This window comes from Pristis pectinata, chromosome 1 (genome assembly GCF_009764475.1).
Source record: "Pristis pectinata isolate sPriPec2 chromosome 1, sPriPec2.1.pri, whole genome shotgun sequence".
Classification (NCBI taxonomy): Eukaryota; Metazoa; Chordata; class Chondrichthyes; order Rhinopristiformes; family Pristidae; genus Pristis; species Pristis pectinata.
Window position 1 is genome coordinate 87329595 of NC_067405.1, and position 12787 is coordinate 87342381.

Sequence of the window (12787 nt, forward strand, 5' to 3'; positions counted from 1 at the left end):
AACAATGCAGTTGAGGGGGGCAGAGGAAGGGTGCAGTGAGGGAAGGGTGGCAGAATCCCTTGGAGAAAGGAACAGGAGGAGCTACAAGATTCTGGGGCAGAGGTAGTGGATGAAGTGACATGGGGGCAATGCAGAGAAATGGAAAAGTTGCCTTGGGTCAAAGTTGAGTTTATTACCATATACATAAGTACATATATGCACAAGTGCAATGAAAAGCGTACTTGCAGCAGCATCACAGGCACATAGCATCAGATACACAGCATTCACAAGAAAAACATAAATTAACAATGAAAATTATACAAAATTATACAAGAAAGAACACAATTAGAACACAAAATAGTCCATTGTAGCACAAAGTGGTCAGAGTATTGCTATGCTGAGGTAGTGATTAGAGTTGTGTTGGTTGGTTCAAGAACTGAATGGTTGAAGGGAAGTAGCTGTTCTTGAGCCTGGTGGTGTGGGACTTCAGGCTTATGAACCTCCTGCTCGATGATGGCTGCTAGAAGATGGCATGGCCCGGATGGTGGAGATCTTTGATGATTGATGTTGCTTCCTTGAGGCACACCTCCTGTAGATATATTTTTGTTGGGGAGGAATGTGCCTGTGATGTATTGGGCTTAGCCCACAACTCCTTATGATGCTGCACATTTGAATTGCCGTACCAGACCATGATACAACCAGTCAAGACACTTTCAACAGTACATATCTAGAAGTTTGTTAACATGCCAAACCCCCTTAAGCTTCTGAAGTAAAGATGCTTGCATGCCTTCCTCGTGATTGCATCTATGTTTGAGGGGAGGATGGGTGGGGCGAGGTGGGGGACAGGGGAGGGTGGCTGAGGTGGGGGACGGGAGGTCGAGGAGAGGGCAAGGGGAGGACGAGGGGAGAATGAGGTGTGAGCAGGGGCAAGATGGGGTGAAGGGGTGAGGGGGCAAGGTGGAAGCGAGGTGAGTGCAATGTAGGGCAAGGGAGTGGTGAGGGGCAGCAAGGGGAGCATGGATGACGAGGGGGCAAAGAGGAGGGAGAGGATGAGGGGAGAGTGAGGGCAAAGAGAGAATGAGGGCGAAAGGGGGTGTGGGTAGTGGGTAAATTGGGGTGGAGGAGTGGGGTGTGGTATAGGGGTTGAGGGGGTATAGTGGGGTGAGAGGGTGGGGGAGGGGGAGAGAGGAGAGGGTGGGTGATGGGGGCGAGGGGGAGGGCGGCGGAGTGAGGGCAGGGTGAGCAAGGGGAGGACGAGAGCAGCAGTGAGGGGGAGCGGGGTGAGGGTGAAGGAGGGGTGGAGGAGCGAGAGGTGCAGAGGGAGTGGGAAGAGAGGGTGGGGATGGTGGGAGGAGAGGGTGGGGGAGGGCAGGGGAGGGCAAGGGATCAGTGGTGAGGGGGGCAAGGAGGGAGCGAGGGGGATGAGGGGAGTGAAGGAAGGGCAAGGGAGCAGCGAGGGGGGAGCCAGCAGAAGGCAAGGGCAGAGGAAGGGGAGAGCTAGGGCGGGAGTGAGGGGGGAGGGTGGGGTGGTAGGGTAGTGAGGAGAGGGTGGGGGTGGGTTAGTGAGGGGGTGACGGGTGGGGTGGTGGGTTAGTGAGCGGGATGTGGTGAGTTAGTGAGAGGGTGGGATAGTGAGCCGAGGTTGGGGCTGCAGGAGTCAGGAGGGTGGGTGTGTGGGCTTGTGAGGGGTGGGAGGGAGGGAGGGAGGGAGGGTGGTGTGTGGGGTTGTGAGGGTGGAGTTGTGAGGGATGGGATTGTGTTTGGTGGGGGGGAATGGGATTGTGTGGGATGGGGTTGTGAGGAGTGGGGCAGAATGGGGTTGTGAGGGGTGGGGTAGTGACGGGTGGGTAAGACAGGGGAGGGTGGGGGATGGTGGGGGAGTGAAGGGAGGGTGACAGGGAGGGTGGGGGATGGTGGGGGAGTGAAGGGAGGGTGACAGGGAGGGTGGGGACGGTGATGGGGAAGTCAGGGTGATTGGGAATTGAGGGGGTAGAGGTTTGGTGGGGAAGTGAGGGGGTGGTGGGGGCACTGCGGGAGTGAGGGAGACCGACGGGGAAGTGAGGGGAGGGTTGGGGGAACAGCTTGAGTGAAACCCATGCAAAGCTGCACTTCCTTAGACTGGGTGACGTCGGGCGGGGAGAAGAGGAAGAGGGAGAGAAGGAGGAGAAAGGGAAGAGAAATTAAAGAGCGGGAGGGAAGAACGGGCGGTGGAAGGGAGCGGAGAGTGGCGGCGGCGTGACCGGGGAGCGGGGACCGGGTTTGTGAGCAGAGTGGCGGCGAGCGAGAGGAGCCCGGGACCGGCTTCGGCGCCGCTCCGCTCCGGCCGGATTCTGGCCGGCTGCAGCCCCGCCATGGCAGCCAACATGTACCGGGTCGGAGGTAAGGGGCTGTCGGGGCGGCGGGGTTCGGCTCCGGGACCCGCGGGGGCCGGAGAACGGGAGCGGCTCCGGTCCCGGAGACCCCGATCTGGGCTGAGGGACTCGGCGCTCCTGGGACCACCCACCCGGCGAACTCGACCCGGTCAACATTCCCGTCCACTCCCCCCCCCCCAACCCACGGCGTCCCACTCCCCCCCCCCCCAACCCCCGGCGTCCCTCTCTTCCCCCCTACCCCCGTCGTCCCTCTCTCCCTCTCCCTCCCCCCCCCCCCGGCGTCCCTCTCTCCCTCTCCCTCCCCCCCCCCCGGCGTCCCTCTCTCCCTCCCCCCCCCCGCGTCCCTCTCTCCCTCCCCCCCCCCGGCGTCCCTCTCTCCCTCTCCCCCCCTCCCGGCGTCCCTCTCTCCCTCTCCCCTCCCCCCTCCCCCAGCGTCCCTCTCTCCCTCCCCCCCCTCCCCCTCTCCCTCTCCCTCCCCCCCCTCCCCCTCTCCCTCTCCCTCCCCCCCCTCCCCCTCTCCCTCCCCCCTCTCCCTCTCCCTCTCCCTCTCCCTCTCCCTCTCCCTCTCCCTCCCCCTCTCCCTCTCCCTCTCCCTCCCCCCTCTCCCTCTCCCTCCCCCCCCCTCTCCCTCTCCCTCCCCCCCCTCCCCCTCTCCCTCCCCCCCCTCCCCCTCTCCCTCCCCCCCTCCCCCGGCGTCCCTCTCCCCCCCCCCCCCCCACCTACGGCGTCCCTCTCCTCTCACCTCCTCGCCCCCCCCCGGCGTCCGGCTTCCCCCCACCATCCCCGGTGTCCCGCTTCACCCCCCTGAACCCTAACCCCCAGCCCTGGTGTTCTTCCCCCCCTACCCCTACCCCCCCACCCCTGGCATCCCTCTTCTTTCACCCCCACTCCCTGTTGTCCCTCTTCTTCCCCCCCCACCCGGTTGTCCTTCTTTCCCTCTTCCCCCCCCCCCCCCCCCGGTTGTCCCTCTTTCCCCTTCCCGGTTGTCCCTCTCCCCCATTCCCCCCACCTTCCCGGTTGTCCCTCTCCTCCATTCCCCCCACCTTCCTGGTTGTCCCTCTTCCCCTCCCCCTGATTGTCCTTCTTCCCCCCTCTTCCACCCCCCCAGTCGTCCCTCTTCCCCCCCGTCGTCGTCCCTCTTCCCGCTCCCCCCCCAGCGTCCCTATTCCCTTTCTCTCATCCCATCCCTTGTCACTTCCTAATCCATCCTGTTCCATATTTCATCCATCTCCATATCACCTTCTCTCTATCACTTGTCTCTGTCCTTTCTCCCTATTCCTCTAACATCCCATTCCCCCATTCCTGTCCCTCTTCTCTGCACCCCCCACTCCTTGTCCATGCTCCCTGTCACAAGACCATAAGACAAGGGAGCAGAAGTAGGCCATTCGGCCCATCGAGTCTGCTCCAAGGAAAAGGGAAAAAAGAAATGAGAAATTGGGGGGGGTGGGGGGGGCGCAAAAAAAAACTCTTCCAACCCCAATTTCCGGCCTTATCCCCATATCCCTTGATACCCCGACTATTTAGATATCTATCTATCTCTTCCTTAAATGCCTCCAATGATCTGGCCTCCACTGCTGTACCTGGCAAGGAATTCCACAAATTCACCACCTTCTGGCTAAAGAAATTTCTCCTCATCTCTGTTTTAAACCTGTACCCTCTAATTCTAAGATTGTGCCCTCTGGCCCTGGACTCACCCACCAAGGGAAACAGCCTAGCCACATCTACTCTGTCCAGTCCTTTCAACATTTTAAATGTCTCTATGAGGTCCCCTCTCATTCTTCTGTACTCCAGTGAGTACAGTCCAAGAGCCGAAAAGCGCTCATCATATGTAAGCCCTTTCATTCCAGGAATCATCCTCGTAAATCTCCTCTGAACCCTCTCCAACATCAGTACATTTTTCCTAAGATATGGGGCCCAAAACTGTGCACAGTATTCCAAATGAGGCCTCACTAGTGCCCCGTAAAGCCTCATCAACACTTCCTTACTTTTATACACTATACCTCTCGAAATGAATGCCACCATAGCATTCGCTTTCTTTACCACCGATCCGACCTGGTGGTTAACCTTTAAGGTATCCTGCACGAGTACCCCCAAGTCCCTTTGTCCCTCTCCTTTCCCTCTCAATTAGATTACCTCTTCTAAAATCAAGAGAGGATAGGTTCTGTCTGTTTCATCCCTCCACTTATGATAAGAATCAATCTGGTAAACCTTTGCTAAACTTGATGTATCATAAGTGAGGCTGGATCTGGAATATTGTATCAAGGAGACCAGACCTGTACACAGTATTTCCAGATCCAGCCTCACCAGGGGCTTATACAGTTGGACCAAGGTTTCTGCTCCTGTACTCAGTTCCTTTTGATTGGCTTTCTAATTGCCTGCTGAATGTACATATTAACTTCCAGTGATTTGTATGCATGGACACCCAGGTCTGTCTGAACATCAAAATTTTTCAGTCTCTCATTGTTTAAACTTACTCCATGTTTCAACTTTTTCCATGACCTTTTATTTTTCCACATTATGTTCCCTCTTACTTGTCCTTACTCATACACTTAGCCTGTCAATATCATCCCTTGCCCTCCTTGTATCCTCTCAACCCACACTGCCATCCAGCTTTGTATCATCAGAAAGCTTAAATGTTTTATACTAGATTCTGTCATTTAAATCATCGATGTAGATTGTGAATAGCTGGAACCCCAGCACCAATCCCTGAGGCAGTTACTAGTCACAGCCTTCCAACCTGAAAATGTCCCATTTATTCCTGCCGTTTTCTCTGTTAACCAATTCTCAATCCACACACCAGTTATGTTATCCCAATGTTGTGTGCTCTAATATTGATTAGTAACTTTTAGCGTGATACCTTGTCAGAGATCTTCTCAATGTTTAAATACACATTAACTGATTTGCCCTTACTTGTTCTGAAAGTTACAACCTCCAAAAGGTCTTGATTGTGCTCAGTCCTATGATTTTTTTCCAAGTACTCCTGTTACCATTTCCTCAAAACAGATTCCAGCATTTTCCCTCCTCTTATCGTCAGGCTAACTGGGCTGCACTTCCCCAAGATTCTCACTTCCACCTTTCTGAACTAATGGGATTACACTTTTACCTTTCAGCTGTGGAAACCATTTGAGAATCTGTGGAATTCTAGAAGATGAAAACTAGTGCATTCACAATCTCCACAGCCCCCTTCAGGACCCAAGAATACAGGTCACCTAGACCTGGGAGTTTATCACCTTTCTGTCCCATTTATTTGTCCAAAACTAGTTTTTTACTAATACAACTAACTTTGAGTCCCTCATTCACTCTAGACCCTTTCTGCACTATTTTGGAGAAGTTTTCTGTGTATTCTGTGAAGACAAACACAAAATATTTATTTAATTTCTGTGCTATTTCCTTTTTTCCCCAATATAATTTCTCTTGTTTCAGTCTGAGAGGGATCCACACTAGATTTAATTAATCTTTTCCTTTTTTACTTAACTATAAAAGTTTTCACAGCCTGTTTATATTTCTCACAAAACTACTCTTATATTCTGCTTTCCATTTCCTTATCAATTTACTTTATGTTCCTTTGCTCAGCACTGACACTTTCTTTCTCCTTGCTGCTTTTGTTTTTGGTAATATAAGTCTCTTCTTTTCATCAACATACAGTATAATGTGTCTTCATTGCCACGGCTGGAGCACTTCTGTTTTTGTTTGCTGTAAAAGAACAGATGTTGCTTGTAAACTTGTAAATTAATTCTTTATTTGATAGCCATTGGTTGCTTACTATCAGAACTTTTAATGTAATTTCACCATCTATCAGATCCAACGTGTCTCATACCTTCCTAGTTTACTTTATTTAGATTGTATTAGATAACTTACAATTTTATATAACTTTTAAAAAAAGCAAACATCACATTAACATCCAACCCTCACCTCTCCCTCATCCTGCTTCCTCTATATCTATGCTGTCCTCCACACATTCTTCCAAGACCCCACCCCGTCCCTTAACTCATCCACGCTCCTTCATCCTCCTCTTCACTTGTTTCCCTCTTTCCCCATCCCAGTCCCTCTCCTATCTTCCCCATTCTCTTCCCAGCTCCATTGCATTATCTCTGCCACTCGCTTGCCTTCCTTGTTCCTTTTTTGAAGATTATTGATTCTTTCTCGATCATATGTTTTTCTCATTTTGTCAGTCAATATCTTAGCATGTCTGGTGTGTACACTCGTTATCCCCCTTTTTGTCCCTAAGTATTTTTGATTTTCTTCACTTTTGTTGTTTTTGTTATCTCTTGCATATTTTGTATGTAAAGTTCCACAAAAATAAATTCCTTTCCCTGCTTCTCATTCCCTAGGTTTCTATATCTTTGCCTCTCACTATCAATGTGTCTTTATTTTTAAGTTATTTATTCACAGTGAGTGAACAGTGTTCATCCCATGTTGTCTCTGAACTGAGGGTTGTGATGGTTATTTTGTGGGGTGTTTGAGAGAAGCTTTGCTGTGGGTCAGTGGTCATTTATCGGCCAGACCAAGTAAGGATGCAGACTTCTCTCCTTGAAGGACATGAGAATCCAAAAGGTATTAATGGCATCCTGATAATATTTTGGAAAACATCAATTATACTACCATTTTATTTCTACATTTATTTAATTCAGAATTTAAATTTCCCATATGATGTGGTTGGACTTGAACACTAATCTCCAGATCAATACTTCAGGGTCCTTGAATGCTTGTTTACTCACTTAACTATGAACCATGCCCTGTAAATATTCATTAACTGCATACATATAATCTTTCTATTTGTTCGTCTCAAAATCAGGTTTATTATCACTAACATATGTTGTGAAATTTGTTGTTTTGCGGCAGCAGTACAGTGTAAGACATAAAAATTATTATAAATTACAAAATAAATAAATAGTGCAAAAGAAGAATAATGAGATGGTGTTCATGGACTGTTCAGAAATCTGACGGCAGAGGGGAAGGTGCTGTTGCTGAAACGTTGAGCATGGGTCTTCAGGCTCCTGTACCTCCTTCCCGATGATAGTAATGAGAAGAGGGCATGTCCTGGATGGTGAGGGTCCTTAATGATGGATGCCGCTACCTTGAGGCACCATCTCTTGAAGATGTCCTTGATGGTGGGGAGGGTTATGCCCGTGATGGAGCTGGCTGAGTCTACAGCCCTCTGCAGCCTCTTTCGATCCTGCACGTTGGAGCCTCCATACCAGGCGGTGATGCAACCTGTCAGAGTATCTGTTCCACACTTGCCTCTATTCATTTATTTATCCTTCCTTTATGAACTTGTCCTTTTCTTTGTCCCTATCTGTCTTGAATCCCTCAGTATCTTTCTAAAGCTGTCTCTTATGTGAGGTGCATTTAACCTGTTGGTGTGACTGAGCCTGTGACTGTCTAATTAAGGGCTGTTTGAGAGAGAATGGAAGAGCCACCAAGTGAGATGACAAAGTGGAAAAAAATTGAGCACAAGTCTGTGTATGTTGGAGGGATTGTAGTGGCAATGTGTCTTTGCTTGAAAACGAGGATGATGGATACCAGTGTGGAAGGGAACTGAGGGCAGTCTTTGTTATACAGAGTTCAAAGTTTCAAGAAATTGAATTCGGTATAAATAACACAGTGAGATGGGAATTTAAAAATTTGAATTTTTTGAGTTGGAAGAAATAGACTGAGTGAGGAGAGAGGCATATGCACTGTGGTGTGGAGTTTAGAGAACGTATTGTAGTTTGGCTTGGATTATGAGAATTAAAGAGAATTATCTGGTTACTTCAGGGGAAGAAGTAAATAATTGATTGCATTGACAGCCAAATGAGTTTGATGGCCTACAAGATCGCAACAAATCTGTCCAAATTGATCACTTCAGGGCCCAAGCCATTTCATTGTCTAAAAAGGTCACACAGTGCTGAAAATTCTGCTTGTTTTGTCTCTGAAGTCCCCTTGGAACTTGTACGTCTAGGTTTTCCATGATCAGCATTGTCCTTTCCCTCACTGAAGAAGGTGACAAAGGGATGCTTGGACAACTTCCCTTCTCCAGCTGTGGTTTAGAGACAGCGCTCTCGCTGTGGAAACAGAAGATAGATTGAAAACACATTCCCAGGCTGAAGCAAGTAGCCTCAGGCAATTCTGCTGTGGTCATGGGGGAATGGCACTTTCAGGTGCTGCCATTTGGGTGGGGACTTGCATCATACCTATCCCCTCAGGTGGTTAGGAAGATCCTTGCCACTCATTGATGAAGAGCAGAGATTTCTCTTGGTGCCTGAGAGTCCATCATATACAGTGGCATGCAAAAGTTTGGGCAACCCGGTCAAAATTTCTATTACTGTGAAAATTACGGTGAAAATCCCCCAAACAAGAATTGAAAGACTCTTAGCTGGCTGCAGAAAGCATTTACAAGCTGTGATACTTGCCAAAGGGGGTGTTACTAAGTACTGACCATGCAGGGTGCCCAAACTTTTGCTTCGGGCCCTTTTCCTTTTCTGTTATTTTGAAACTGTAAAAGATGGAAATAAAAGAAGTAATCTTGCTGGAAATATTAAAGAAATGTGTCATCTTTAACTTTATGCCTTTTGGAAATCAGGTCATCTTTTACTCGCTTAGCTATTCACAGTAACAGAAATTTTGACCAGGGGTGCCCAAATTTTTGCATGCCACTGTAAAACGCTAATCTTATTGTTCTGTGTGGGATCTGGGTGTAGACAAATTGTTTTGTTCCTATTCATTTTCAGGAACTGGGTGTCAGCACAAGGCCTACATTTATTGCCCTTTCCTAATTGCCCTTGTGAGGGTGGTGGTGGGCCACATTCTTGAACCACCGCAGTCTTTCTGGTGAAAGTGTTCCCACAGTGCTGTTGGGAGGAAGTTCCAAAATTTAGACCCAGTAACAATGAAGAGCTGGCAAAGTATTTCCAAGTTGGGATGTTGTGTGACTTGGAGGTGGTGTTAACATACACCTGCTGCCCTTGTCATCCTTTAGGAGGTGCATTTGGAGTAGCATGGGTGAGTAGATGTTACACGTTGCAGCCATGTGTGCTGGGAGGGAGTGAATGTTGATGGGTGCCAGTCATCAACCAGTTGGCTGCTACTTTCCTCTGTAGTAGTGCAGTGACCACATTCAAGTTATTTTATTGTCTGTAAAACAAAAATTATTAAATGTGTGGCTTTAGATAAGTTTTTATTAGATCTTTTTGCCATAAATTTCAAATAATGTATCTAATCAAAGTTCCAAGCACTTAACCTCAGAAGATTTTATTTAGCTCAAAAGGAAAAGGAAGTTGTAGGTGTCTAGAAATTGCTCTACACTTTTTTTAAACAGCATTGTGGGTCACTTAATGCTGTTTGTGAAAGCGTCAAAAGAGTGAGAACTTGAATTGTGAGGCACTACCGTGTTGTCCTCTGTAACACTGTGCTGAAACGCATATTGTTGTTACATTGCAATGTTTCCTGTTATGTGTTGCATGTTCTTGCAGTTCTCCACATGTAGAAGAGCAAGTTTGATTTCTGCAGCCAGCTCCTAAAAGGGCACATCACAGTGCAAGCAGCGCTCTTTGAGTCAATGGGAAGTGTCTACTGAATGAATGGATGCTGAAATGATGGGAAAGAGATGAGAGAGTGGTCCCTGAGTGTCAGAGGGACCTAGACAGCCTGGTTAAAAACAGCTTGTAGGAGCCATGATCTTGTTCAAGAGGACTATGGTGACCCTCCAGTTCTTGGAGCCAAGCACTCCCGGCACAAGGTTCCCAGAGAGTCTCAGTAAGGACATGAGTGTAGCCGCTGAATGTTTGCGCTTCAGAGAAGACTACAGTGCAAGCAAATGCCTGCTCCACTTAGTCCTGTGATAAAGTCTCTCCTCCTTGAGCATGGAGTTTGGGTGAAATCCCTATTGCAGCAGTAAGCAACAAACTGTGAGATGTGACAGAGACCAGCAGCATCCTGAACTGACCATGACCACACTCCTGCTTCCATAGCCAATACAGTCCAGGCCCACGTGAGGTTATCTTTGAGGTTGTCCTTTCCTGAGATGTGCGATGTTGCGCAAAGAATGCAATTCGAGTGTGGGCCCTTTAAAGAGCACGGTTCTGGAGAAACAGTATTAGTAACATTTGAAGTATTAGTATACAGAAAATAAAGCCTATTGTTTTTCATAAGTGAGGCTCACTGTTGAAAAAATTTTGTACGTTACATTACTGTTTGGAAGAACAAGAATCCTGCCAAAAAATGAGATAATGAATTTCCTTTGGGTGTTCTGGCATCCAGAAAAGTGCCAAAAATTGTTCCGTTCAGATTTAACTCATTTTTTTCAACCACATGAATCTTTTGTTTTTCGACTTGTGTCAACCACCATCTGGGCCTGGATCTTCATGGTCAGCTGAACACTTCTCATCCCAAAAATCCAACACTTCCTTGGTATAGTACTGGGTGTCCATCTGGATTACTTAATGCTCTGGTGCAAGTTTTGAATCCAGAGTTCTCCTTCCCAGTGATGAGAGTGTCAGACTACCTTCCATACAAATTATGTGTGTCAGTGGATCTGCCCCATATTCCCCACTGTGGGCGAATGCCTAGCTGTCTTGACTCCAATACTCTGGAAGTGCCCCACTAAACCAGTCCTCTCTGTTCTCCTCTCCTCCATTTAGGGCCTTCCTAAATCCCTATTTGGTTGGGTTTTTGGACACTTTGTAAGTGCTCCTTTTTTGCCTCAATGTCTCCATGGTAGAACTTGGGATAATTCTTGTACACTGTGAGTAAGAAATGAACAGCATTAAAACCTCTTGTTCTATTGAGTGGGTTTGAAACTGATCTGGCTGCCGAACATATTTGCCTAATTCCAATTGCTGTCAGCCTCGGGAATTTACAAGGCATGGCAACAATAGTTCTTGTCAAAATTGCTGGACGCAAAACCATCACTGGAGACGATTGTCTCAACTGAGTATTTTGATGTGCTTCCTCAGTCCAGATTTTGGTCTTTGTTATGATAGTGTGGGTGCTCAATGCTTTAATGTGATGAAAGCCCGCCCTCTAATTACCAGTTAGAATCCAAGGCATATATGTGACTTCCTAGATTGTACTTGAATACTCTAATTACCAGTTAGAATCCAAGGCATATCTGTGACTTCCTAGATTGTACTTGAATAAAACAAAGGGTTTTTCTCATTACATCAGGTAGTCCAATACAATATTCCAGTAAGAGATGCCCCATTGCTAAATGTCTGTGAGTTAATTGTTTTACTGACTGTGTAAATCGATGGCATTGTGTTTGCCTTTGTATGATTTTTTACTTTCATTTTTTTTAGACTGTGTCTTCTTTGAAAATTCTTCAAGTAATCCATTCTTGATAAGGAGAATCGAGGAGCTGAACAAGGTAACCACCGGCATGTTGAAAGCTGTTACTTTCTGGGTTATTGAGTCAAACCAAAAGATCCATGTTTTGGTCTTTAAGGGTACATGACCAAGAACTTGACTACAGGTGTTTAGGACTTGCAAAATCTCTAAACTTTCAAAGGGTTTAGTTGTTCAGTAAATGTAACAGATTTGCATTGCCCACCTGATGTGCAACCTTCACGATTTGTGTTCTCTCCCATGTCATTGTTGGCTCATGTCATTAATGCCACATTCTGGGAATCTTATCCTCCCTGTAATTCACCCCGTGCTTTTGAACTTAACTTGCTGACTGATTTATTTTCTGTGTAATAGAGAGTGTCATTAAAGAGAGACAACACAGAAACAAACCTTTTTCATCCACCAACTCTGCCCATTTACATTAATTTTAATTAATCCATTTATTCTCCCCACATTCTCATCATTTCTCACCTACACACTAGGGGCAATTTACAGTCGTCAATTAACCTACTGCCCTGCATGTCTTTGGGACATGGGAAGAAATCGGAGGACCAGGAGGGGGCCCACGTGGTCACAGGAAGAACATGCAAACTCCACAAATAGAGCACCCAAGGTCAGGAATGAACCTGGGTCTCTGCCTCAGCTCTACTGGCTGTGCCCCCTGGTGTTTTCACTGTATTGTTGGGAAAGGGAAGTTAAGGTTGGGAGGTGCAATTGTTTCAGATAATCCACCCACAGGTAGCAGTGACCAACTAGGACAAGATATGTCAAACCTTCAGCTATTAGATTTAAGGGCATGGAGTAGTGACCGTCTTATCTTTTTCCTGCAACTTAGCCCCTGAAGTCCTTGACCAATCCAGACAATCTCATTTCACCACCCACTTTGCTGAAGCCAGTTCTCCCTCACATGCCCAGCTCCCCACTGTTTCTCCTGCCACCTGTTTACACTAGGAAATATTTACAGTAACAAATTAACCCATCAACCAGTACATCATGGGAACGTGGGACGGGAAAACCCATGAGTTCACGAAGACGGTGCACAAAGTCTACACAGACAGCATCAGAGGTCGGGATCAAACCTGGGTCATGGTGGTTAAGAAGCAACAGCTCTACCT

At 47.5% G+C, this 12787-nt stretch overlaps 1 protein-coding gene across 6 annotated transcripts in view; it reads left to right on the forward strand.

Moving 5' to 3' along the window:
- The first annotated feature begins 2071 nt into the window (after positions 1-2071).
- mta1 (metastasis associated 1) overlaps positions 2072-12787 on the forward strand; it is a 111014-nt gene continuing 100298 nt past the window's right edge. For all 6 annotated transcript variants that reach the window (XM_052029544.1, XM_052029570.1, XM_052029553.1 and 3 more), the window contains exons 1-2: positions 2072-2358; positions 11627-11694. In XM_052029544.1, the coding sequence (XP_051885504.1) occupies positions 2331-2358; positions 11627-11694 (96 nt within the window). In that variant the 5' untranslated portion in view covers positions 2072-2330. The remainder of the gene's footprint in view (positions 2359-11626; positions 11695-12787) is intronic.